Source organism: Carcharhinus amblyrhynchos, chromosome 32 (genome assembly GCF_965287045.1).
Source record: "Carcharhinus amblyrhynchos chromosome 32, sCarAmb.v2.hapA, whole genome shotgun sequence".
NCBI classification, from domain to species: Eukaryota; Metazoa; Chordata; class Chondrichthyes; order Carcharhiniformes; family Carcharhinidae; genus Carcharhinus; species Carcharhinus amblyrhynchos.
In genome coordinates this window covers 9,352,460-9,379,457 of record NC_137355.1, presented here as the reverse complement: position 1 = coordinate 9,379,457, position 26,998 = coordinate 9,352,460, and the positions used below count along the sequence as shown (strand labels likewise).

Here is a 26,998-nt window from a genome sequence, read left to right as displayed (position 1 = left end):
CCTTCTCGAGGGCAACTAGGGATGGGCAGTAAATGGAAGGCTTTGCTGGTGATACATCCCAGGTGGTAGCACAGTGGGTTAGCACTGCTGCCTCCCAGCACCAGGGAGCCGGGTTCAATTCCTGTCCTGGGTCACTGTCTGTGTGGAGTTTGCACATTCTCCCCATGTCTGTGTGGGTTTCCTCTGGGTGCTCCAGTTTCTCCCCATGCTGGTTAGGAGCATTGGCCATGCTAAATTGCCCCTTATTATGAGGGGGGGGTAAATATGTGGGGTTATGGGGATGGGGGCCTGGGTGGGATTGGTGTCAGTGCAGGCTTGATGGGCTGAATAGCCTCTTGATGCACTGTAGGGATTCTCTTTCAATCTCCCAGCCCCATTTATTGGTCTTTAAGCTGCTGAAGGGCTGCATCCTCCCGGCCGCTGGGTGGCGCTGCAGAGATCGAACGCGGTCGCGGGCCGCTCTTGACCGCGATCGGCGTCTCGTCGGCTGTTGGGAACTGGGCCCGGGAGCAGCGGTGGAGCCGGAGCGGCGGGTGAGAGAGACACCGGGGCTGAGGGAGAGGGAGACCCGGGGAGCGGCACCGGGACCGGCGGGGGGAGGCCTTCGGAGGGCCGCGGCCTGAGCCTAGCCCGGGGCCCGGCTTCCCCCCCCCCACGCCCCGGTGCGGCTCTGTGAGCCCCGGCAGCTCAGGCCCGGTCTCGCTGGGCCCGTCGCTGCCGCCTCCTCCTCACCGCGGGGCCCCGGGCCGGTGAGTGCCCCCGGGGCCAGGCCCCGAGGCCGCAGCGCCCAGGCCTCGCCCCCCGGGCGGGCTTGTGAAGCGGCCGGAGCCGGGGCTCGGGTTCCCGGCCTGAAGGCAGGAAAATCCCCGAGTCACTGCCGCTGGTTTCACTTTCGCTTCGTGGCGCCGCGGCCCGGGGGAGGGGGAGGCTGGAGGCCCGGGGGTGGAAGTGGGGGTAGGGGAGGCAGGAGGAGGATGGAGTGTCTTCCCATTGAATTCAGTCTCTGTCCCCCCCGTATCTCCCTTGCATTGGCAATTTAAAGTTTATTTATTAGTGTCACAAGAAGGTTTACATTAACACTGCAATGAAGTTATTGTGAAAATCCCCTAGTCACCACACTCCAGTGCCTGCACTGAGGGAGAATTTAGTGCGGCCAATGCATTCTGACCAGCGCATCTTTCAGAATGTGGGAGGAAACCAGAGCGCGCAGACATGGGGAGAATGTGTACAGTCCGCACAGACAGTGACTGAAACTGGGAATCAAACCCAGATCCCTGGCATTGGGAGGAGGCAGTGCTAACTACTGTGCCACCTAGTTAGGAAGGCAAATACAATGTTAACATTCATTCTGAGAGGATTAGAATATAAAGGCAGGGATAATAAGAACATAAGAAATAGGAGCAGGAGTAGGCCATGCGCTGCTTAGGCTTTATAAGGCTCTGGGGAGACCCCATTTGGAGTATTGTGAGCAATTTTGGGCTCCATATCTAAGGAATGGTGTCCTGGACCAGGAGGGGATCCAGAGGAGGTTCACCAGAGTGATCCTGGGAATGAAAAGCTTGATATATGAGGATCGTTTGAGGACTCTGGGTCTGTACTTGATGGAATTTAGAAGGTTAAGTGGAGATCTCATTGAATCCTACAGAATGACTGAAAGGCCTGTGTAGAGTATACATGGGGAAGATGTTTCCATTAGTGGGGGAGACTCAGATCCAAGGGCACAGTCTCAGAGTAAAGGGCGGCCCTTTAGAACTGAGATGAGGAATTTCTTCAGCCAGAGGGTGGTGAATCTGTGGAATTCATTACCACAGAGGAGGACAGGTCATTGAATGTATTTAAGAGAGAGATAGATAGGTTCTTGATTGAGGGAATCAAAGGTTATGGAGAAAAGGCAGGAGAATGGGGTTGAGAAACTTATCAGCTGTAATTGAATGATGGAGCAAATTCGATGGGCTGAATGGCCTATTTCTGCTCCTAGTTCTTACAGTTTTCTGACCTGCCCCCCAACATTCAGTGGCATTACCAGACTGAATTCCCCACTACCAATATTCTGGGGAGTTGCCAATGACCAGAAATTGAACTGGACTGGCCATATAAATACTGTGGCTGCAAGAGAAGGTCAGAGGCTAGGAGTCCTGTGGTGAGTAACTCACCTCCTGACTCCCCAAAGCCTGTCCATCATTTACAAGGGATAAATACTTCCCACTTGCCTGGATGAGTGCAGCTGCAACAACACTCAAAGTTGGACACTGTCCAGGACAAAGCAACCGCTTGATTGGTACCCCTTCCACAAACATTCAATCCCTCCACCACTGATGCACAGTAACACTCATGTGCGCCTTCTCCAGATGCATCATAAGTATGGTAATAAAAGCAAAATATTGCAGATACTGGAGAATTGAAAAAAAACAGAGTCCTGCAAAAGAGTTAACACCTCAGGTTTAATGTCACTTCAGGACTGGTTCCGAGGAAAAATCATACTGGTCTTAGTGTTAGCGCTGTTACTCTGTCTGTCATAAATATGGTCTCAAATTGTCAGATCGAGACATTACTGCAACAATTGCAATGGATTTTTCCTTTGTCCCAAATGTCAGTTCACATTGATGTCTAGATCTACCGTTTTGGTGAACAGGAATATTTGATTTTCATACCATTACAGGATTGGGAAAACTTTATCAAGAGGAAAATTTTACTCTGGCTGCAGTCACTTCAGGAGGTCGGTTGGCCATCGGAAATAGTTTCAAGTAAGCTTGTCAATGCTTGGGCACTCCGAGATAACATTCCTTTAGTCTTTGGGATTGTATCTTTGTCTAGTAAATCCTCACAGTTCAAAGTCTGGCAGCTTCTCCTACTTAGGGTCCCAAATGAGATGGAGAAAGGGTGAATAATTTTTGAGTGCACTCCCTATTGTACTACAGTTCCAACCCAGTCCCCTGAGCTTCTGGCTGTTACCAATCCTGGTCTGCTCTGTGCTGGCAAAACTTCATTGTTTGGAGTACAGCTTCAACGGGCAGGGTAAGCAGCTTCTTTCCCTGCCACCGCTTCCCTGGATAATATCCCAGACTTATACTAATCCCTGCAAGCTGTCATGATTCACACACACATCCTCTAATTCCCAAAACTCTGCTCCGATCCTTGGACTTTTTATTCTGCATTCCAACAAAATATCTCCCTGATTACATTTATCCTGGGAATGTTGTCCTCTGAGGGGCCCAATGTTCCAAGTTGCTGTCTAGTCACTAGTTGCTATTGGTGGAAAAAGCCCTGAAATCTAACAAAGCTCTCATGTAGCCCTTTGCAGCTGCCTGTGTTAGGCCACGTGGTCACTATCTTCATAACAGATAAGGAAGTGCAGTGGTATTGTCACTGGACTAGTAATCCAAAGCAAGATCTGGGATCCAGGCTCAAATCCCACCATGGCAGATAGCGAAAATTAAATTCAATAAAAATCTGCAACTAAAAGTCTAATGAAGACCATGAAACCATTGTCAATTGTCATAAAAACCCATCTGATTTATCAAAATCCTTCAATGTCCTGTGACTCCAGACCTACAGTGATGTGATTGACTCTTAAGTGCCCTCTGAAGAAGTCTATAACAAGCCACTGAGTGCAAGGGCAGTTAGGGACGGGCAATAAATGCTGGCCCAGCCAGCGACACCCACATCCCATGTAGAATTTTTTAAAAGTCCAATTGACATGAGGTCTATAAATACTGTAGTTTAGTAGTATTAAATAGTTACCAAATTTTCCAAAATTCAGCAAGCAGTTTTAAATACCCTTAAATTCTAATATTAAGAACATAAGAAAACATAAGAAATAGGAGCAGGAGTAGGCCATCAAGCCCTTCGAGCCTGCCCCGCCATTCAATAAGATCATGGCTGATCTGTTGTGGCTCAGTTCCACTTTCCCGCCCTCTCCCCATAACCCTTAATCCCCTCTCTTATCAAGAACCCATCAACCCGCTTCTTAAAAATATTTAGTGAGGCAGCCTCCACCACTTCAACGGGCAGAGAATTCCAGAGATTCACCACCCTTTGAGTGAAGAAGTTCCTCCTCAACTCCGTTCTAAACCGCCTCCCCTTTATCTTGAGGCTGTGCCCCCTAGTCCTACTGTCTTTTTTGAGCGGGAAGAGTCTCTCCACCTCTATCCTATCCATCCCATTCATCATCTTATACGTCTCAATGAGATCTCCCCTCATTCTTCTAAACTCTAACGAGTACAAGCCTAGTTTATTCAGCCTCTCCTCATAGCTCAATCCCCTCAACTCCGGTATCAGCCTAGTAAACCTCCTCTGCACTCCCTCCAGGGCCAAAATATCCTTGCGCAGGTGCGGCGCCCAAAACTGCACACTGTACTCCAGCTGCGGCCTCACCAATGCCCTATACAGCTGCAGCAAGACCTCCCTACTTTTATATTCAATCCCCCTCGCTATGAAGGCCAGCATCCCATTCGCCTTCCTGACCACCTGCTGCACCTGATTAGATCAGACCATTGTGTGTGTTTTCGTTATAATGTGATTCTCTTTATCAAAGACCATTTTGAGATGGGCATCTCACAGATTCATTACACTGTGGCAAACTAGAATTGGAAAAGCAAATTCTGTTTCTGTCAGAGATGGTGAAGGTTTTGATTTTTACCAGAAGGATGGTGAATGCCTACTTTCATCAGTCAATATGCACTTTGGGATTCTGACAGTTCCACATGTTACAAGATTGGCAGCTTCATAAGTGAGGCCAAGGCCATTTGTCACCCTAAGCTTGATGCTGAAATAGGGTGTTTGGAAAGCATCCTGCGAGATGATAACTAACCAGATCATATCATTTTGTGGTACATATCGTGCAAGCTTGTGAATGGGCCTCAGGCTGTCACCTTCAGCGCTGAGAAGGGCCCAGCCTATCTTACACTACCCTGGGAGAACAACCTGTCTCTCTCTAGCTGTTTCTCGCTATTACTATGCGGTAACAACACAAATATTCTCCACTAACAGAATGCTGTCATCACGCTGAAAAGACATTCTGCCTATCGCACAGATGGATTACATGTATGAATTTGTGTGCCACTGTGATGCCAGCTATGTAGGCAAAAGATAGCTCATAATATCAAATAGCATGTCCCTTCCACTGTGCATGGACCAACCAGGTCATGCTTGCAAAATTTAAAATGCAGTGTCCGGGATTAGATGAAACTCTGTGATTGGGCAGCATTTGCTAAATAATCCACTTTGTGCTAACAATCACACTGATAATCAATTTAAGATTATCGGTCAGGCTTGCATTGTGGTGCATTTGTATGTACTGGAAGCTACATATATTAATACACAGGAATCCTGTTCTTTGCAGACAGAAAGAACTTGTATACACATTGCACCTGTTTCAGCTAAACAAAATAAGTGTCAGCCGTTCACTGGTTCATTCCTCAGTGAAATGCCTTGATCATCAATCGGAGTCAAGCTCCCTGGTTTAAATTTCAAACTATGCTTGTCAGTTAACTTTCAGTCTATCAACTGGTGCGTTCTCCATGAGAGTTTCTCTCCACATCAGAGTCCACTTGCCAACCAATAGGCACTCTCTTCTCATATGATCTAAATTTGTTGATTTCTCCTGATGTTGATATTCTTGTGAATGTCCTGATGAGCGCAAGATGAACAGCTTCGAGAAAAAAACATAATAGAAAGTGACGCTTTTGTGGTTTTAGGCCTTGTAAAAATTCGAAACAAGTTTCCTAATAGATGTGGAATGGATTACAAATGCACTTGGTAGTGCCTCAATTAAAATGAAGTATACCATCTTCGGTTAAATCTCCATCCCCAGACGTGGCCCTCCAGTTGTGAGGTTTGCCCAGCCCTGTGCAAGGACCATTCTGAGGACACAGAAAGCTGACCTTTCTTCTCAATTAAGTGAAACTTGTGCCTTAGGCTAATCAAATCTGTCATTATTTAAAAATTCATTCTAATTACAGGTTAACTAATATATTGTTGATTTTCTGTGCAAAATTTTCCTTTAGAATATGCTGGAAGTGACATTGTGCCAATGGAATGTAAATACATATTCGAATAGTTAGCATCTTTTGTATTTGATAATCTCAGGGAAGGAGATTTGCAGTCCCTCCATATCTGTAACACATCATTTGACCAACTTTTGAGGCCCAATTTTAACTCTTAACGTGGGTGGGTTTGAAGGGCTAAACTGGGGCTAACTAAGTCTTCATATCGGAGAAATTCTACTGCTACCTACCTCAGTGTGGGTGATAATTGTAGAAAGTGTATGTTTGTGTGTGTCTGTCTTTGTTGATATAGGAAAAAGTTAAAAATAAATGCCATCAAATGGCCACTTGATTCATTGTATTCTCAAATTTCAACATCTTTGAGTTACAAGTCACATTGACTGAGATGTGCATGTTAATACTGGTTCCACTCCTCAAACTCTGCTTTGTTACTTAGCTGTTCCTTATGGATGAGCCAAATGATCCCCTTCATCTGTGTCGACCTTCTGGTTGCAAGCTATTCTGTCTGAGTGCTTGATTAAAGCTTGCCTGTGTTGTCAGTATTAAGAAGATGTTTGGGACAGATACTGTCAGTCTTGTTCAGCAGAGTATCGCAGGCATTAACTAATTCCTTTCTCTGTTCCCAGATTTTTGATCTAACTTCAGAACACAATGGTGAGTAACTGAGATTTTAATTGCACAAAAACTTAAATTTGACTTTAACAGGAGCATGTATTTACTGTATTCAAGCTTGTTGGTTGTTTTCTAATTCTTTCATGGGCTGTGAGTGTCAGTGATAAAGGCAGCATTTGTTGCCGATCCCTAATTGCCCCCAAGCTGAATGGCCAGCTAAGACATTTCAGAGGACAGTTAAGAGTCAACCACATTGCTTTGTGTCTGGAGTCGGATGTAGGCCAGACCAGATAAAGACGGCAGATTCCTTTGGATTTTACAACAATCGATTGTCACGATATCAAGATTAATGTTCAGCTCCAGAATTATTAGTTGAATTTAAATTCCACCTAGGTGGGATTTGAACCAGTGTTCTGAAAACATTAGCCCAGTCCTCTGGTTTACTAGTCCTGTGACATTACCACTACATCACTGACTCTCCAGTGTAGTCAAGGAGGTTAGAGTGGAAGCAGAGGTATAGTGATCAAAGGAACTCAGACTATAATAAAACTACTTACTGAAAATACAGTTAGAATTTGAATTCAATTAAAAAAAAACCTGGTATTAAGAATCTACTGATGACCATGAAACCATTGTCGATTGTCGGAAAAACCCATCTGGTTCACTAATGTCCTTTAGGGAAGGAAATCTGCCATCCTTACCTGATCTGTCCTACGTGTGACTCCCGAGCCACAGCAATGTGGTTGACTCTCAACTTTTCTCCAAAGGCAGCTCAGGATGGGCAATAAATGCTGGCCAGCCAGCGGTGCCCATGTCCCACGAATGAATTAAAAAAAAAGTCCTGGAAATAGTTACCCATATTGCTCGTGTTGAGTTGCTGCATGTTCATAAAATCATAAATTCCTACAGTGCAGAATGAGGCCATTCGGTCCACACTGACCACAATTCCACCCAGGCCCTATCTACGTAACCCGATCATTTACCCTAACTAGTCCCCCTGTCAGTAAGGGGCAATTTAGTATGGCCAATCCACCTAACCTGCACATCTTTGGGCTGTGGGAGGAAACCGGAGCACCGAGAGGAAATCCACACAGACACAGAGTGCAAACTGCACACAGACAATGACCCAAGCCAGGAATTGAACTCAGGACCCTGGTGCTGTGGAGCAGCAGTACTAATCACTGTACCACCTAACACCTAGAGCTCAATGCCTTTTTTTTTGGTTTTATTCCTAACATATCAAGTTCCTCATCATCAGTATCCTGATAAAATAACCTCTCTTTCCTACAATGAGAGGAGGTGATTTCTGGGACTGCACAGGTTTAATTCCGGCCTCTGGCCTCTATCTGTGTGCAATTTGCACATTCTCCCCATGTTTGTGTGGGGTTCTTCTGGGTGCTCCGGTTTCCTCCCATAGTCCAAAGATGTGCGGGTTAGTTGGATTGGCCATGCTAAATTGTCCCTTGGTGTCAGGGGCATTGCAGGGTAAATGTGAAGGGTTATGAGAATATGGCCTGGTGGGATTGTGGTCAGTGCAAACTCAATGGGCCGACTGGCCACCTTCTGCACTGTGGGATTCTATGGATTCTATCCTCAATTGAGTGGTCTGGATGTAGGTGCCTCAACATTGGGGCGAATCCTCAAAGAAGAAGGTAACCGATGTTTGTGAGGGGAGAAGGGTGGTTAAAATATAACGTGTAAGACTAATTCTTATTTTGTCTGCCTTTGTAGTCTCGAAGATATGACTCGCGGACGACCATATTCTCGCCAGAAGGTGAGGGTTCTGTGAGTGATGGCCTCCTAAGGCTCTGACTGTTTTAGTGGGTGTGCTTTGTATCCTTGCTGTTCAACTGTGCTGTATGTCATTCAAGTACAAACGTTTCTTTTTCATGATATAACAGGAAGGCTGTACCAGGTTGAATATGCCATGGAAGCCATTGGTCACGCTGGAACCTGCCTGGGAATCTTAGCAAACGACGGTGTTTTACTGGCTGCAGAGAGACGTAACATTCACAAGCTACTGGATGAAGTTTTCTTCTCTGAAAAAATCTATAAACTGAACGAGTACGTGTAAACTCTGATCCATAAGTCTATTGGGCTTCTATCTGGCCAACCTGAGTTAACATTAGCCATATGATTTTCAAATGAGGTCAGTTGGGTTTGTACTCCCTTGAGCTTAGAAGATTGGGTGGGGGTGGTCGTGATCAGATTGTGAAAGATGGTTAAAAAGCTTTGGTAAGGAGAAATTATATTTTATTATAAATTATATTTTAATATAAATTATATTGTGGGGGTTGCCAGAACAAGGGGACGTATTCTTTAAAATAGGAGACCTGTTCAGGATGCCCCAGTTTTAGCACTGCTGCCTCACAGCACCAGAGACCCTTATTTGATTCCAATCTCGGACCACTATTTGTGTGGGATCTGCACATTCTCCCCGTGTTTCCTCCAGGTGCTCTGGTTTCCTCCCACACTCCAGAAGATGTGCGGGTCAGGCGGATTGGCCGTGCTAAATTGCCCCTTAGTGTCCAAAGATTAGATGGTTTAGCCTTGGGAAATGTGTAGGGTTACGGGAAAAGGGCGGGGAGAGGCCTGGGTAAGATCTCTGTCAGAAAGTCAGTGCAGACTTGATGGGCCAAATGGCTTCCTTCAGCACTATAGGGATTGTGTGATTCATTCTATGAAATCTGGATGGAAAGGGGTTTGAGGATCAGATCATATGTGAGCAATTGAATGAAGCGGAAGCTGAATGGTTTGATATTCTGTGCAGCAAGCAGCCACGAGAGGGAGTTAGCTGTCTCTGGTTAGAGTCTGCGATTGCTGTGTCCTCACATAACTTGTGTGATTAATTTAACTAGTTTACCGAGAAGTGATTTCAACAGAAAATGACCATTAACAGTAGAATTTTCTATATTATTTTGACACAGGCAGTTTTACTTGTATGTGTAAATGTTTGTTAAACATTAGTACTGAAAGCCTTGTGTAAGGATGTAAATTAACTTGACCACTTTTGGTAATCTTTCTCAGTGATATGGCTTGTAGCGTCGCAGGAATAACATCTGATGCCAATGTCCTTACAAATGAACTGCGGTTAATTGCCCAGAGGTAAGATAATCCACTAGTTTTGAATGAGCTTTCCCTCTGACTGGTTAGGTGAATTGGCCATGCTAAATTCTCCCTCAGTGTACCCGAACATGCACCAGAGTGTGGCGACTAGGAGATTTTCACAGAAACTTCATTACAGTGTCAATGTAAGTCTACTTATAGTAGGACAAGGGCATCATCTGCATGGAAACGGTGTCAGGTCCAAGTCCCACATCACCCTGACTTTCTTTTCGCACTCGAGTTTGGAATTTCAGAATGTTTTAATTGTTCGATGCCAAACTGCTGCTTGCAGGATCCACAGTGGGAACTGTTCTAGGATATCTCCATCAGTAATCACAGCCCTGTCTCAGTCAAAGCATCCGCAATCCTTCATTTTCCCTCTAGTGACAAACTGATAGTTCTCCAGCTGCAGGTTGTTGGTGCTGAGTTCCTGGTGCCTAATGTTGATAGGAAGTAAACCCCTTAGCAAGTCCGTTGTGAGGTCTATTGAGAGTAGAACTTCTTGCTGCTCCACCACAGCAATATGCCTTAACACCAACTTCCCGAATGCCTACTGCAGAGGCCAACTTTGTCAACTTTTAAGTAAAGCTGCAGGTTCTTGGCTCCTGAGTAGATTTAGTATGTGGAGTCAGTGCCATGAGGCCATGTACAATGTCCACAGTGTACACAATCGACAGGATGCAAAGCATCACAGATTTACCAGAACTTCCCAAACCCACAGTTTCCAACACCTGTGGGTGGCACAATGGTTAGTACTGCTGCGTCACAGCGCCAGGATCCGGGTTTGATTCCTGGCTTGGGTCACTGGCTGTGCGGAGTCTGCAGTCTTTTCCTGTGTCTGCATGAGTTTCCTCCCACAGTCTGAAAGACGAGCTGATTAGAGTGCATTGACCATGTTAAATTCTCCCTCGGTGTACCTGAACAGGGGCCAGACTGTGACAACTAGGAGATTTTCACAGTAACTTCATTGTAGTGTTAATGTAAGTCTTGTGACACTAGTAAAATAAACCTAGCAGGACAAGGTAATCATCTGCATGGAAACAGTGTACCAACTATCCTGAATCTCTCTTTGTTAATGGAATGCAGGATTGGTTGGCACAGCCAGTATTTATTGATATTCTTGTACAGCATAGTAGCTTGCTGAATCATTTCAGAGGGAAGTTAAGAATCGTGCGCATTGCTGTGGTTAACCCAGTTTCCTTCCCAAAAAAACAGTGGTGAGTCAAACGGGCTTTACTGATAATCCCACGGTCACCATCTTCGAGACTAGCTTTTATTTCAGATTTAATTAACTGAATGTGAATTCCCCAGGCTGCCATGTTGGGATTTGAATTCATGGATTACTCGAACAGCAAACTCACCACTATGATACCCACCCAACCCCAAGATTGGAAATACAGCCCCCGGTGGCACAGTGGTTAGCACTGCTGCCTCACAGCTTACCCCAGATCAACACCGGTATCTCCACATCATGCCTCACAGTGCCAGGAACCCCAGTTCAATTCCAGCCTGGGGTTACTGTCTGTGTAGAGTTTGCACGTTCTCCCGGTGTCTGCGTGGGTTTTCTCCGGGTGCTCCAGTTTCCTCTCTCAGTCCAAAGATGTGTGGGTGAGGTTGATTGGCCATGCTAAACTGACCCTAATATGAGGGGTTACGAGAATAGAACGTGGGTGGGATTGTAGTTGGTACAGACTCAGTGGGCCAAATGGCCTCCTGCACTTTAGAGATTCTGTGATTAAGTTAGCATTGCAGTGTCAGAATGTTGGAAATCCCTCTGGAACATTGTTGGACCATGTTCACCACTTGAGCTGTACCAGTTCAAGAAGGTAGCTCACTGCTCAAGTGAATAGTGATGGGTCATAAACAAAGGCCACATCCCTAAGCATGAATGGATAAAGAAGCTTCAGTTTAGTGTGCTCTGCATATTCTTCCTAGCGTGACCTGAAGTAGGTTCAGGGTCCTGGAGATGAGAATGCCCCAGCTTGGACCGTCCTTTTATAATTTTACATCAAGCATATAGATGTGACTTTCTCTTAAAGAATGAACTTCTCAATTCCACATTTAAAAACATTGCAGGACTGTTAGCATTTCTTTACACCCACTTAAACTAAATAATGAAGAGTAGAAATCCCCCTGCAAGTGTCCAGATTGCAATCATTGTTTCCTTTTATATTCACAGATATCTCCTTCAGTACCAAGAACCGATCCCGTGTGAGCAGTTGGTTACAACACTCTGCGATATTAAGCAAGCTTACACGCAGTTCGGAGGTAAGTCACAATAAAATATGTTTTAAAACAAATGTGTGAATGATAATGTGACCATCAAACTTAAGGTTGCAGGACATCGCCATGATAACGTGAATCACGCAGGCCTTATATCCAGGTAGAAATTCTGATTAACTATGTCTAAGCCCCCAAATCCTCGTTTCATCTTGAAATTAAAGACTACTTAAGATATAACCGTTTATAAAACCTGACTCCCCCTTGGGACACTTGTAGACTAGCGCTCTCTCCATAACTTCCCACGTCATTGTTTGTAGCTGTGAATATTTTGCACATTCTTCTCAGTAAGACAATCTGGACCACCAGTTGCAAGCTGCCCTGTTACTCTAATGAATTTAAATCAACTGTCTGTCACTGTTCTGCGTTTAGCAGAGAGTGGTGGTAGGGGACTGTTCCCTGGTGCATTCTCCAAGACAACTCTTCAACTAACCAGAGTCAAATCTTTATGATTTGAAACAAGTTTGTGGGATAACCTGTCTGGTTCACTCTCCATGGCAACTTCACAGCCAGCTCTTATGCAGTATAAATTGTTGAAATTTGATATTCTTGCATCTGTTCTGATGAGTGTACAGTGAAAAGCTTCAACAGTGTGTCTCTCTTTCAGCAATACACAAGTGACTTATTTGTGAATAATTCTGTTTGATTTGTTGCAAAAACATCTGACCTGACCCGTACAAATTATCCATTGAAACGTTGTGGGGCGACAGCGGGAATATTGAGCAGAATGTAATTCTATCCCTGGAATCGAGATGGAGGTGAGATGGGGAGCATAGAATCTGAAGAGAAGGCAGGAGGTGGACAACCGTATTCCTTCTAAGCTGTGTGCCTGCACAACTGTCCATGAAGCACCGCATGTTAATTGTTATAGCTGGGCAGATCCTGATGATTAAATGAGGTATACTGCCACCCTAGCCCATCAGCAAAGATCTGGGAAATGCCTCTACATGTGGAGATGCTGGTGTTGGACTGGGGTAAACACAGTAACAAGTCTCTCAACACCAGGTTAAAGTCCAGCAGGTTTATTTGGTAGTAAACGCCACTAGCTTTCGGAACACTGTTCCTTCGTCAGGTGAGTGGAGAGTTCTGATCACAAACAGGGCATATAAAGGCGCACACAGTTACAGAATACTGAATAAAATGCGAGTCTTTACAGCTAATCTGCTATTCAAGTCTTAAAGGTGCAGACAATGTGAGTGGAGATAGTATTAAGCATAGGTTAAAGAGATATGTATTGTCTCTGGACAGGACAGTAAGTGAGATGTTGCAAGTTCAGGCAAGTTATGGAGGTTACAGATAGTGCGACATGAACCCAAGATCCTGGTTGAGGCTGTCCTCGTGTGCGGAACTTGGCTGTCAGTTTCTGCTCAGCGGCTCTGCGCTGTCGTGTGTCATGAAGGCTGCCTTGGAGAACGTTTAGCCGAAGATCAGAGGCCAAATGTCCATGACCACTGAAGTGTGAGATGAACACCACTCGTCAATCACCAGGCAAGACTGTTCCCTTCCTGCTGGCGAACACTTAAGCGGTCACGGGCATTCGGTCTCAAATCTTCAGGTAAATGTTCTCCAAGGCAGCCTTCATGACATGCGACAGCGCAGAGCTGCTGACCAGAGACTGATAGCCAAGTTCCACACACGTGAGGATGGTCTCAACTGGGGTCTTGGGTTCATGTCACACTATCTGTAACCCCCGTGACTTGCCTGGATTTGCAACATCTCACTTACTGTCCTGGCCGGAGACAATACTCATCTCTTTAACTATGCTTAATACTATCTCCACTCACATTGTCTGCACCTTTAAGAATCAAATAGCAGATTAGCTATAAAGACTCGCATTCCAGTCAGTATTCTGTAAACTGTGTGCCTTTATATACCCTGTTTGTGATCAGAACTCCCATTCACCTGACGAAGGAACAGCATTCCGAAAGCTAGTGGTGTTTACTACCAAATAAACCTGTTGGACTTTAACCTGGTGTTGTGAGACTTCTTACTGTGTAAACTCCTCTAAGACAGGAGATTAATGAACAATAACCAAGCCTGACGTGATCAATCAGTTTAAAAAAAAGCCACAATTCCTGTTCCTAGGGCCTCAAGCTATCCCAGCACTTGCCTTTCCTGCAGCTCAGTAGAAACCTCTCTCATTGCTTCCTCTCTTGTTTACCGAGAGGGCTTGGGAGAGGGAAGTGTACAAGGAGGAAGAGGATGCAGTGCGGAGAAGAGTTTAGGAGGGAAGTGGTGAGTCGGGTGGCATGTTGTAACAGTTAGTAAGAAAGTTCTTGGACCAGTTATTGCAACTGATGGAGTCATTCTGCAGTAACTGATTTTGTAGAATTATTAAAGGAAGATTGATCCCAAAGATATTTGACACAAGGGTATCTCTAAGGGTATCTTGTGAAAACTTTTAGATTACTCGCCCAATCTCCAAATAATAAAGACAAAAGTTCTTATGAGGTTCGTAGAATCATAGGATCCCTACAGGGCTGAAGGAGGCCACTCAGCCCATTGAGTCTGCACCAACCACAATCTGACCCAGGTCCAATTGGTGTAATCCCACATATTTACCCTGCTAATCCCCCGACACTGGCGTCAATTTAGCTTGGCCAATCAACCTAACCTGCACATTTTTAGACCGTGGGAGTCCGGAGCACCTGGAGGAAGCCCACGCAGACATGGGAAGAACATGCAAGCTCCACACAGACAGTGACCCGAGGCCAGAATTGAACCCAAGTCCCCGGTGCTGAGAGGCAGCAGTGCTAACCACTGTGCCACCATGCCACCTTATCTCGTAAGGCAAATTAAGTCGTGAGCACTTCCAAATACTGCATCTCCCTAGTTCACGTCTGGATGCATTGTGAGACACAATTACTTTAATAATGGTTAATTGGTTTATTATTTCACAGTTCATAAACATATACTTCATTAATTCAGAAGAAAACTGTAGCTGGAATAAATTCACTCAGATTCCACAGAAACGATTTCCACAGTCATTCATTCTCCCTCCTGAATTCTCTCTTCACCAGTTCCCAGATGTAATTTCCCCCTTCGATATTCACTGAATTTTTTGGGACAGTTTTCTCTCTGACCTTCACCCTCCAGTTCGCAAGAGCCACCTTCTCTCCAAATTGACAGTGACACTTGCCCACTGCCTGATTCTGTTTGTTGATGTGATGAAATGACTGAGCTGCTTTCCTTGTTATTCATGGCAGCTTTAAGTAAAGGAAACATTCAATGAGCTGGAAAAAAAAGTCACCTTTTTCCACATTTTTTACCAATTTAAAAGGCCAACCTCCTTAGCTCTTTCTATTTTTAGCTTATCGAATTGAATCTTTTGTTGTCTTGAATCTTCATTGCCATTCAATGATGAAAATGCTAGCTACAATATGAAAGCTAACAGGACCTACCTGACACGAAGTTGATCTTAGCCAGAACTGTAACACTATATTCTTCATTCTCTCCTTCTCTATGAATGGTTTGCTTTGTCTGTATAGAAACAATACTTTTCACTGTATCCCAGTGCATGTGACAATGATAAATAAAATCAAATTAAGATGTTTCTCGGTGTATGGTGGTGTACTGGTTATGGTCCTGAACTTAAAACCATGAGTTCAAATGCCACCATGGTAAATTTAAAACTGAATTAACTTAATTTCGGTGATTTTGCTGTTACAGTGTCAGTGGCTGTGGTGGTATTCTTTATTATTCTTCCACACCTGTGTAGCTTTGTCATAGCCTCTTCTGCACTGTAGGGATTCTGTGTGGCCCATCGACTGTTCGATAGAGCATCCTGCTGAGGCCCTATCTCCGTAACCTCACATATTTCCCATGGCTAATCCCTCTAACCTATACATCTTGGGAAACTAAGGGGCAGTTTATCATGCTGAGTCCACCTAACTGCCACATCTTTGGACTGTGGGAGGAAATCAGAGTACCCGGAGGAAACCCACGTGGACATGGGGAGAACATGCAAACTCCGCACAGACAGTGACCCAAGCTGGGAATCAAATCTGAGCCCTGGTGCTGTGAGGCAGCAATGTTAATCACTGTGCCACCATGACACCCTTTTTGTTTTGTTTCTGTTGGTGGCACATATCTGCACGTTGTCTGGAGAACAAAACTCATTCCACGTATGGATAGAATAAACTAATGGAAACATTGAGGACCCTGTCATCTTCCTGACTTTCCCCATGTCCCAGTTATGCCGAGGGTTAGAGAGGTCGGGGACAACTTTCCTGCCCAGAGGCCTAGTGACACCTTAAATGGTCAGTTAAGAGTTACTTAAGGATCTCATCCTTCTTGCTGTTATGAGACCTGCTCACCATGTGGGGAGACCAGCAATACCCTGTGGAGTGCTACCTATTCAGTCCCACAGAGGGCACCCCTGTCAAAAGACTTCTCCCTTCTCCTTTCACCCATCACAGAGTCCACCCCTCCCCTGCCTCTAATTGCCCAGCTGCTCTTGAAGGCAGGCTTTTTGGATTTAAAGGCCCCAGGAGCCTATTTAATCCCATTGGAGCTCCATTGAGTATGGAACCTTACCCCCATCTTGCTCTCATTTTTTTTATTCATTCCTGGGACGTGGGCACCGCTGGCTGGCCAGCATTTTATTCCCCATCCCTCGTTGCCCGAGGACAGTTGAGAGTCGACCACATTTCTGTGGCTCTGGAGCCAGATGTAGTCCAGACCAGGTAAGGACGGCAGATTTCCTTCCCTAAAGGACATTGTTTTCCTGACAATCGACAGTGTCATGGTCATCTGTAAATTCTTAATTTTAGACATTTTTTAAATTGACTTCAAATTCCACCACCTGGCGTGACGGGATTCGAACGCGGGTCCCCAGAACATTAGCTGAGTTTCTGGATTAATAGTCTAGCGATAATACCACTAGGCCATTGCCTTTCCCTTTCTATGTGAACGATCATTATCATGTTTGTCCACCTAATCGCTGTGCTTCAGGATAATTTGCTGTACACGAAGCCTTTTGTGAGCTGCGATAGATTGTTCACTGAATGAAGGTTTTTAATATATACACTCCTCAAACTTTCTGTTGATTTCCTCATGGCAATCTCTGACAGGAAAGCGTCCTTTTGGTGTTTCACTGCTCTATATGGGATGGGACAAACACTATGGCTATCAGCTTTATCAGAGTGACCCCAGCGGAAACTACGGAGGTTGGAAAGCCACCTGCATCGGGAATAACAGTGCTGTAAGTACCTTAACTATAGAGTACAGAGAGACGTAACTGCTGTATTAGCACGTTGGTTTGATCTTTTACTGAGGTATGATGTTATCCTACTATTCCTAATTCAAAACACGGAAGAGTTACATGGAGTACTTGATGAATGGCAGGACACTAGGAAGCTCAAAGGAGCAGAGGAATCTTGGGGTGTTTGTCCACAGATCCCTGAAGGCAGCAGGGCAGGTTAATAGGATAGTTAAGGCATACGGGGCACTTGCCTTTACCAATTCTGGCATCAATTATAAGAGCAGTGAGGTTATGGTGGAACTGTACAGGACATTGGTTAGCTGGAGTACAGTGTGCAATTCTGGACACCCTCATTATTGGATGTGATACACCCTCCAGTACAGAAGAGATTCGCCAGGATGTTGTCTGGATGGAGCATTTGAGCTATGGAGTGGTGGTGAATAAGCTTGGGTTGTAGAGTAATAGAGGTTTACAGCATGGAAACAGGCCTTCAACCCAGCTTATCCGTGCCGCCTAGTTGTTACCATTAAGCTAGTCCCAATTGCTGGTATTTGGCCCATATCCCCCATACCCATCTTACCCATGTAACTGTCTAAATGCTTTTTAAAAGACAAAATTATACCTGCCTCAATTACTGCTTCTGGCAGCTCGTTCCAGACACTCACCATCCTCTGCGAGAAAAAATTGCCCCACTGGACCCTTATCTCTCCCATCTCACCTTAAAGCTATTTCCTGTAGACTTAGACTCCCTACCTTTGGGAAAAGATATTGATTATTTAGCTATCTATGTCCCTCATTATTTTATAGACCTCTCTAACATCACTCCTAAGCGTCCTATGCTCAAGGGAAAAACGTCCCAGTCTATCCAACTTCTCCTTATAAGTCAAACCATCAAGTCCCGGTAGCATCCTAATAAATCCTTTTTGCATTCTTTCTAGTTTAATAATATTCTTCCTATAATAGGATGGCCAGAACTATACACAGTATTCTAAATGTCTGTGCAACTTCAAAAGAAGCCCCAACTTCTGTATTCAGTGTTCTAACCAATGAAACCAAGCATGCTGAATGCCTTCTTCAGCACCATGTCCACCTGTGACTCCACTTTCAAGGAACTATAAACCTGTACCCCTAGATCTCTTTGTTCTGTAACTCTCCACAATGCCCTACCATTAACTGAGTGAGTCCTGCCCTGTTTCGATCCACCAAAATGCATCACCTCACATTTATCTAAATTAAACTCCATCTGCCATTCATCAGCCCACTGGCTCAATTGATCAAGATCCCATTGAAATCCAAGACAACCTTCTTCACTGTCCACTATGCCACCAATCTTGGGGTCATCTACAAACTTACTAACCATGCCTCCTAAATTCTCATCCAAATCATTAATATAAATGACAAGTAACAGTGGACCCAGCACCAATCCCTGAGGCACACTGCTGGTCATGAGCCTCCAGTTTGAAAAATAACCCTTTACAACCACAGTGGCACAGTGCCTCACAGCACCAGAGACCCGGGTTCAATTCCTGGCTTGGGTGACTGTCTGTGATGAGTCTGCACGTTCTGTTCTTTTCTGCGTGGGCTCCTCCGAGTGTTCCGGTTTCTGTTTTCTTTCATCAAGTCAATTTTGTATCCAGTTGGCTACCTCACTCTTTATCCCGTGAGATTTGACCTTATGCAACAACCTATCTTGTGGTACCCTGTCAAATGCCTTGCTAAAGTCCATGTAGACAACATCAACTGCACTGCCCTCATCTACCGTTTCCTCAGCAGGAAGGCTAAGGGGTGGAGCTGATTGAGGTGTATAAGATTGAGAGGCGAGAAACCTCACAACTTTTAAAAAGATACACAGGTGAGCATTGAAATATCGAAATGCCAAGTGTTAGAAAGTGGGATTAGATTTAGTGTAGTTTTGTCAGTACTGACTCGATGGGCCAAAGGGCCTATTCTGTACTCTATGATTTTCATTGATTTATCATGAATATTTATAAAGGAAATTATTAGGTTTATGGTAAAATGCAAGATTTCAGTCTGGTATTAGCTATCTGTGAATGTGAGATCTCAATGGTTTAATTCTGGATGAGGACATTTGGTTTGTGGAGAATGTGAATGAGGCACGCGGATGTTCTGGAGTCAACACTTGGCTTTTCCTGCACTGCAGAAGTAAAATCCTGCTGGAAATCTGAAATGAAACAGGAAATACGACAAAACTCAGCAGGGCTGGCAGCATCTGTGGAGAGAGAAACAGGCTTTAACATTTGTGTCTATAATGGATGACAAATGTGAAGAATTAACTCTGTTTCTCTCTCCACTGATGCCGCCAGATCTCCTGCAGATTAACTGAGACTGTAATCAGAAAATTCTCTTAACATCATTGTGCATTTTCAGTGTTTGGTTCTTTTTGTTTGGTTAAGGCAACGCAACAGTACAAAAAGGCAATAAAAGATCCATCTCCAGTTCCCCTATTCAGTAAAAGACATATTTCAGACTCGCCCCTCCCTACTCTGTCATATTGATAACTCCTGGGGTGAATAAAAGAAATCCTAGCCAGATTCGGGAGTAATGCTGCAGAGATTCATTTTACAATTCCCTCAGGCAGCCAGGTTACTCATCTTTGCTTCATTGATAGGCTTGAGTTTAATGGTTATACCCGTAATATCCCCATGAGTCTTAGGAGCCCATTTCAAACTCAATCCTACACCAGAACTCACTGCTTGCATTCACTTGTCACTTCCTTCATTGCTGACCCAGTATTAGTGTGGATGGCATGGTGACACGGTGGCTTAGCACTGCTGCTTCACAGTGCCAGAGATCGGGGTTTGATTCCCGGCTTGGGTCACTGTCTGTGTGGAGTCTGCGTGTTCTCCCCATGTCTGTGTGGGTTTCCTCCGGGTGCGCTTGTTTCCTCTCACATTCCAAAGATGTGCAGGTTAGTTGGATTGGCCATGCTAAATCCACAGGATTACAGGGATACGGAGGGGTGGGGGGGGCGGGGGGAGGCAGGCCTCAGTATGATGCTCTTTTGGAGAGTTGGTGCAGACTCAGTGACCTCTTCCTGCACTCTACGGATCCTATGGATCTGTGACCCTGTCCTCCAGTTTAAAATGCTCATCCTTCTGTTTGAAATTGCTGTATTTAATACTCCTGATACTTATAAACTTCTTCAGCCTTAGAACTTTTTCAGAACACAGTGCATCCATCTCGCTCTTCACACTTTGTTATTAGTGAGTGCGCCTTCAGCTGCTTTGAGATTTTCTCCCTGAATTCCTCTGATATAACCATTGGCCAGTTCATTTAATTATTGCCATTACTGCCTTGTCGCTTGTTTTTGCCTGATTAGCATTGCTGCAGCGCACGCTGGGATGTTTCTCTCTGTCAATAGATGCTCAGTCAATGCAAGTTACAGTCATCTACTTGGCCTCAGTGCCCTGGGGACCAGTTACGTTTACGACTAACGGTAACCACCCGATGGCCACTGCTGGGAAGTCCCATCACTGGGTGGTTGCAACTTTGAGTTGTGCTGCTGCTCTGTAAGCAGAAGCTGATTGTCTGAGCTGGAAACCTGAGCTGTCCCAGAAGCAGTGAAGGTGTCAGCCCCTGCTTCAGTCACCATCATAGTTAACTAGGGAAGGAATATTTTTCAAATGGGGCTGATCAAGAGTTAAGCATGAGGAATTATGATAAAATTATCAGCAACAGTATTTGGTCTATAAACTCCTTTAATGTATTAAAATATCCCATCTAACTTCACAAGAACAGAGTTGAAAGGGTGAATCTTCCCAATAAAGCAATTCTTTCGGACATTGCCCCCCAGGTTCATCTACAAGTCCAGGCCTTGGTGCGTCAGCCACAGCTCAGTGTGTAGCCCACTCCCCTCAGAATTCGGTTGATTGTGGGTTCAAGTCACATGTCAGAGACTGAGCACAAAGTCTAGGCTGACTCTAGTACTGAGGGAGTGGTGCACTGCTTGAGGTGAAGTCTCTCACGTGAAACAGAGGGGCCTCATCTGCTTCCTCGGGTGAATGTCAAAGATTTCCATGTCTCTATTTTATAGAAAAGCACATCTGTTATCCTGTGTTCTGTTCAATATAGTCACATCGCAAGAAAGCAGATTATCTAGTTATTATCACAGTGTCGGTGGGAGCTTGTTGTACGTAAATTGGCTGCTGTGTTTTTTTTTAATTAGTGCTTACATTAACACTGCAATGAAGTTAGTGGGAAAATCCCCTAGTCGCCACACTCCGGTGCCAGTTTGGGTACACTGAGGGAGAATTTAGCAGGGCCAATGCACCCTAACCAACACATCTTCCAGACTGTAGGAGGAAATTGGAGCACCCAGAGGAAACCCACGCAGACACGGGGAGAACTTGTAAACCCCACACAAAAGGTGAACCAAGCCAGGAATCGAACCCAGGCCCCTGGCATTGTGAGGCAGCAGTGCTAACCACTGTGCCACCCATGCTGTGTTTCCTATGTGACAACAATGACTATAGTTCAAAATAGTGAATTGTCTGGTGGTTGTGAAGGGTGCTATGTAAATGCAACATTTGTTTTTCCATTGGGCAGCTTGGAACCTTTACTTTGCACTGGGGTGATCAATTGTAAACACACCATGGGTGGCACAGTGGTTAGCACTGCAGCATCAGGGACCCGGGTTCAGCTGCTGGCTTGGGTGACTGTCTATGCGGAGCCTGCATGTTCTCTTCGTATCTGCGTGGGTTCCTCCGGGTGTTCCGGTTTCTTCCCACATTCTGAAAAACATGCTGGTTAGGTGGATTGGCCATGCCAAATTCTCCCTCAGTGTATCTGAATGGGCACCGGAGTGTGGCGACTAGGGGATTTTCACAGTAACTTCATTGCAATGTGATGTAAGCCTACTTGTGACACTAATAAATAAAATTATTATACACTAGTTAAGAGGTTTAAGCCGTTGAATGATGAGGTTTTCAATAATTGAGTTTCTTTGTTGTTGTGAATATTCCAGGCTGCAGTATCGATGCTTAAACAGGATTTCAAAGAAGGTGACATGACCCTGGAGTCGGCACTCGCGTTGGCAATTAAAGTGTTGAATAAGACCATGGATGTTAGCAAACTATCGGCTGAGAAAGGTAAGAGATCATAGCTCATAGAAGAGGAATTTAGCATTTTAAGTTTCTATTCCCGTTTGGTTTTAGCTTGCAAGTTGTAGTTTAACGGTATCGGGTGGTACGGTAGCACAATGGTTAGCACTGCTGCTTCACAGCTCCAGGGTCCTGGGTTTGATTTCCGGTTCGGGTCACTGTCTGTGTGGAGTTTGCACATTCTCCTCGTATCTGCGTGGGTTTCCTCCGGTTTCCTCCCACAGTCCAAAGATGTGCGGATTAGGTTGATTGGCCATGGTAAGAAATTGCCCCTTAGTGTCCAGGGATGCGTAGGTTAGTGGGTATAGTATGTAGGGATATGGGAGTAGGGCCTGGGTGGGATTGTGTTCAGTGCAGACTCGATGGGCCAAAGAGCCTCTTTCTGCACTGTAGGGTTCTATGATTCTATGATATTTAATTTCTCAATATCAATGCCTCATTATGTCCCTAGTTTGCATTTTCAGAGATCAAAACATTTAATATACAGATAATTATACTGAAGTCTTGAGATATTATCAGGGAAACAGAAGCACAACTTTATTCAGTGATATCTGCAGCCAGAAAGTGAGATTGGTTTTATAAATCCTATTCTAATCTGTCCTATTACCCAGTGTGATTAACAACTGAGTAGTTTGTGAGTTCCTGTTAGTGTCTAGGCTGACTAATACTGAGGGAAGAAAGCAAATTACCACAAATGCTGGAATCTGAAACAAAAACAGGAAATGCTGGGAAATCCCGGCAGCGTCAGTGGGGAGAGAATAGAACCAATGTTTCGAGTCTAGATGACTCTTCCTCAAAGCATTACTGAATGTATTCACTACTGAACTAGAGAGATGTTTGGTAGACAAAAGGACGAAAGAGTCCCCCGTGCTTTCTGGGGAAGAGAATTCCCAGCAATTAACAACTCCCCGAGAGAAGATATTTCTGACCCGCTCGGATGAAGGGTCATCCAGACTCAACGTTGGCTCTATTCTCTCCTCTCAGATGCTGTCAGACCTGCTGAGGTTTTCTGTTTTTGCAGTCGTACTGAAGGAGTGCTGCACTGTCTGAGGCGCAGTCTTTCATGTGAGACATTAAAGAGAGGCCTCATCTGCTCTTGGGTGAATGCCAAAGATTTCCAGGTCTCTGTTTTGGAGAATAGCACATCTTTAACCACAAACACAACACAAGTAAAAGAAACAGGAGCAGGAGTAGGCCATTCGGCCCCTCGAACCTGCTCCCCCATTCAACAAGATCAATCTGATTGTGGCTTTAAGTCAATTTGCAGACTGCCCCTATAATTCTTGATTCCTTTTGTCTATCACAATTCTCTCTAGCTCAGTAAAGATTTATTTTTTAGTGTCACAAGTGGGCTTATGTTAACGCTGCAATGAAGTTAGTGTGAAAATCCCCTAGTCACCACACTCCGGCACCTGTTTAGGTCCACTGAGGGAGAATTTAGCATGGCCAGTGCACCCTAACCAGCACATCTTTCAGACTGTGGGAAAAAACCGGAGCACCCAGAGGAAACGCATGTAGACATGGGGAAAATGTGCAGACTCCGCGCAGACAGTGACCCAAGCCAGGAATCAAACCCAGTTCCCTGGCGCTGTGAGGCAGCAGCGCTAACCACTGTGCCACCGAGTCGTCTAATAGTGAATGTATTCAGTCACGCAGATCCCTCTGCTCTCTGGGGAAGAGAATTCCTAGTGATTAATGACTCCCTGAGAAAAGATACTTCTCCTCCCCATTTTAATCTCCTCATCTCCATTGTAAATATGTCGGGGAGGCGGTGGGGGGGGCAGAGTTAGTTTTGCTCCGTGTAGCTGGCTGGCCACAACCTGCAGAGGTGACAAGCCATTCAGGATTCCAGCATCTAATGACCAACCACTCTCCCTCCTACGAGTGTCTTCCGAGGACAGGGCCAAGCTCTACATTGTACCTGCTGCCCATAGTTGGATAAACTGCACGTTGCATATTACACAGAGAATGGCAATTTGAATGAGGGGTATTATTCATTAACTGCCTTGATGTAAATTTATTTGCCTTGAAGAATGACAGGGGGACAATTTCTCTCTCCACCTGTGCAGAAATTCCAAATGATGCCCACTAATATGAAACCTGAAGTTTTATTTTGTTACTAATGTTATTGCCACCTGTATTTTGCTTTGTACCCCTGTAATAGTCGTCCTTTCCAAGTTGCATTCTAACAGTCCAGATTGACATCCAGCTGTTTGAGGTCGCAGTTGGATGGATAGGAAGGCTGCTTTGTTGCTGTCCCACAGTGTAACTGCTGTAAAATTTTTATTGGCCCACCAAGTAATTGGCACAATTTGAAGATGTTTTTTCATTTGTTTTATTCCGTTCTTATCGGCAGTGCCTTGCCCAGCTTGTTGAGTAATCTTTGAAATTCAAATAACCCCTAGAATTGAAATGTTTGACTTTGTGCTTCAGTGGAAATTGCGACACTCACCAGAGAAAATGGGAAAACACGCATTAAGGTTCTGAAGCAAAAGGAAGTGGAGGTTTTGATTAAGCAACATGAGGAGGAAGAAGCAAAGTCTGAGCGTGAAAAGAAAGAAAAAGAGCAAAAGGAGAAAGAGAAATAGGACTGCAGATTGATTGAGGCCCAGGTTTGTGTTTGAGTGAAAAATAGAAGTTTATTAAAAATCCAGGTGACTGCAAATCTTCAGTATAGAGTTGGAGGAGCCAGACATCATCCAACCACCTTGTACACTTTCGCACATCAATTGTATATGCACTAGAAATTACCAGATGGGTTTTTACAATAAAGAATAAAGACAAAAAAAATGTATTTCTGATGTTTGTTTTACATTTGGGGGTGGCGTGGTGAGTGGGATTGTCATCAGTGTAAGCTTGATGGCCTCTGGGATTCTATGATTAACTGTTAGCCATTCGAAGAGACAAGTGTTCGACCAGACCTTGTACAAGAGTCATTCCCCCGCCCTCTTTCACCTTCTCACGCTCCGCCCTGACCAGATGGTAGAATCCTTTATTGGCAGTTGGATAGACAGGGCTGGTGCTCGTGGGGAGATTATCAAACTTGTTTTTGATGCTCTGCATTGTAGGAATTAATGGCAGCCTCGCAGGAAAGCCCAGGCAGCAGGAATGTGTGGATGGTGCAGAGTGCAATGGGTTTAACGATAGCACCAAGTGAGACCTCACCCGGGAAGCAGTGAATCAGTGTTCCATTGTGAGTTATATTATTAGTTTGATGTTCAACCCACCGTGCCAAGTATCTCTCACTTTGTGGGACAGCCCCTTATTGTCCTGTTTCATTTCCCAAATCCCTCCAGAAGAAGAGTATGTGTTGTCCACTCTGATTTGATTTAATATTGTCACGTATTAGCCTACAATGAAAAGCATTGTTTCTGTGCGCTTTACAGACAAAGCATACTGTCCATAGAGAAGGAAAGGAGAGAGTGCAAAATGTAGTGTTACAGTCAAAGCTAGGGTGTAGAGAAAGAATACCCCACCCCAAGAGTGAGTTGTAACCATTGTAGCCTGGGAGAAGGTGAATTGAAATACTCGAGGCATGCATCACTCCCCAAATATGGGTTCTGGATACCCAGTGTTAAAGTAACTTCCAAACCTAAGATGTGGAACAGAAGAGTTCTGAAGAACAACCTATTGACTGAGTCATAAGATGCATGATGGACACTGTCCCACTGTATTGCCTCAGTGACAGCGTGAGAGATCTTTGTGCCCACTTCACCAGCAGTACCTGACACAAAAGTGTTCAAAAACTTTCACTTTTAAATAATGCTTCAAATCCAGAAAAACAACAGAAATATTGCAAGAGCTGTAAACTAAATTAATCTTTTCTCTGGTCGTGCTCTCTGTTTCATCAGGTATTTCCCTAGTAAGCCAATAATTAATAGCTATGACCACTAGGTGGCACAACTCTCTATTCTGTAAGATCGTTCTCACACTATGACCAATTGGCAGAGAATGTCAGCCCCAGTACTGCTTAATAAGGGTGGTGGAGCTTACAACCAGAGATTGAAGTGGTTTTGACCACCCCGCTCCCCACCCCGGCACAATGCTGACCCTCTCTGTTTACCCAGTACAAGGGGTGGGATCCAGCTGTAGTTCCCTGAGGCCAGACCAAGGCCCACTTTTCCAGTCACAAAGGGCAAGGGAAATAAATGCAGGAATGAGCAAGATGGAAATAACTAATGGATTTGTGAGGATTGGATGTGGTTCAAAGGTGCCCCCTTGTGGAGAAACAGACGGTGTGGTCACAGTTGCCTGGGAGGACTCGAGATGTAGGAACCGGATGTTGCCTGTACTACACTCTCCTTTCCTTCTCCTCTATCTACTCTATGAATGGTATGCTTTTTTTGTTAGTATAGTGCAAAAGAAACAATACTCTTCACTGTGACAATAATAAATCAAAATCATGTCCCAGGCCTCAAAATGGGGAGTGTCAGAGATTTACAACATAGAAACAGGCCTTCTGACCCAATTTGTCAATGCCTTCCAGTTTTTACCACTAAGCTAGTCCCAATTGTCTGCGTTTGCTCCATATCCCTCTATACCCATTTTACCCATGTAACTGTCTAGATGCTTCTTTAAAAAATTGTCCCCGCCTCTACTACCACCTCTGGCAGCTTGTTCCAGACACTCATGACCCTTTTGTATTTCTCCCCTCTCACCTTAAACTCATGATC

General features: G+C 44.7%; 1 protein-coding gene across 2 annotated transcripts; it reads left to right on the top strand.

Moving 5' to 3' along the window:
- The first annotated feature begins 485 nt into the window (after nt 1–485).
- psma4 (proteasome 20S subunit alpha 4) lies at nt 486–25,109 on the top strand. Of its 2 annotated transcripts, none has more exons than XM_080216106.1 (10): nt 486–533; nt 2,660–2,744; nt 6,632–6,659; nt 8,349–8,391; nt 8,519–8,681; nt 9,645–9,722; nt 11,902–11,990; nt 17,075–17,205; nt 22,190–22,313; nt 24,759–25,109. In XM_080216106.1, exons 3-10 carry the CDS (start codon nt 6,657–6,659, stop codon nt 24,911–24,913), a joined length of 786 nt encoding a protein of 261 aa, XP_080072232.1. In that variant the 5' UTR covers nt 486–533; nt 2,660–2,744; nt 6,632–6,656; the 3' UTR covers nt 24,914–25,109. The 2 variants fall into 2 exon arrangements, with proteins under 2 accessions (XP_080072232.1, XP_080072233.1); XM_080216107.1 differs by having other exon boundaries at nt 493–533; nt 2,660–2,716.
- Nucleotides 25,110–26,998: the final 1,889 nt, after the last annotated feature.

Bases quoted from the DNA above. Each gene is read 5' to 3' on its own strand.
- psma4 (XM_080216106.1), top strand. The intron at 8,392-8,518 runs GTGAGGGTTCTG...ATGATATAACAG, and splicing joins GACCATATTCTCGCCAGAAG to GAAGGCTGTACCAGGTTGAA. The intron at 11,991-17,074 runs GTAAGTCACAAT...AATCTCTGACAG, and splicing joins AGCTTACACGCAGTTCGGAG to GAAAGCGTCCTTTTGGTGTT.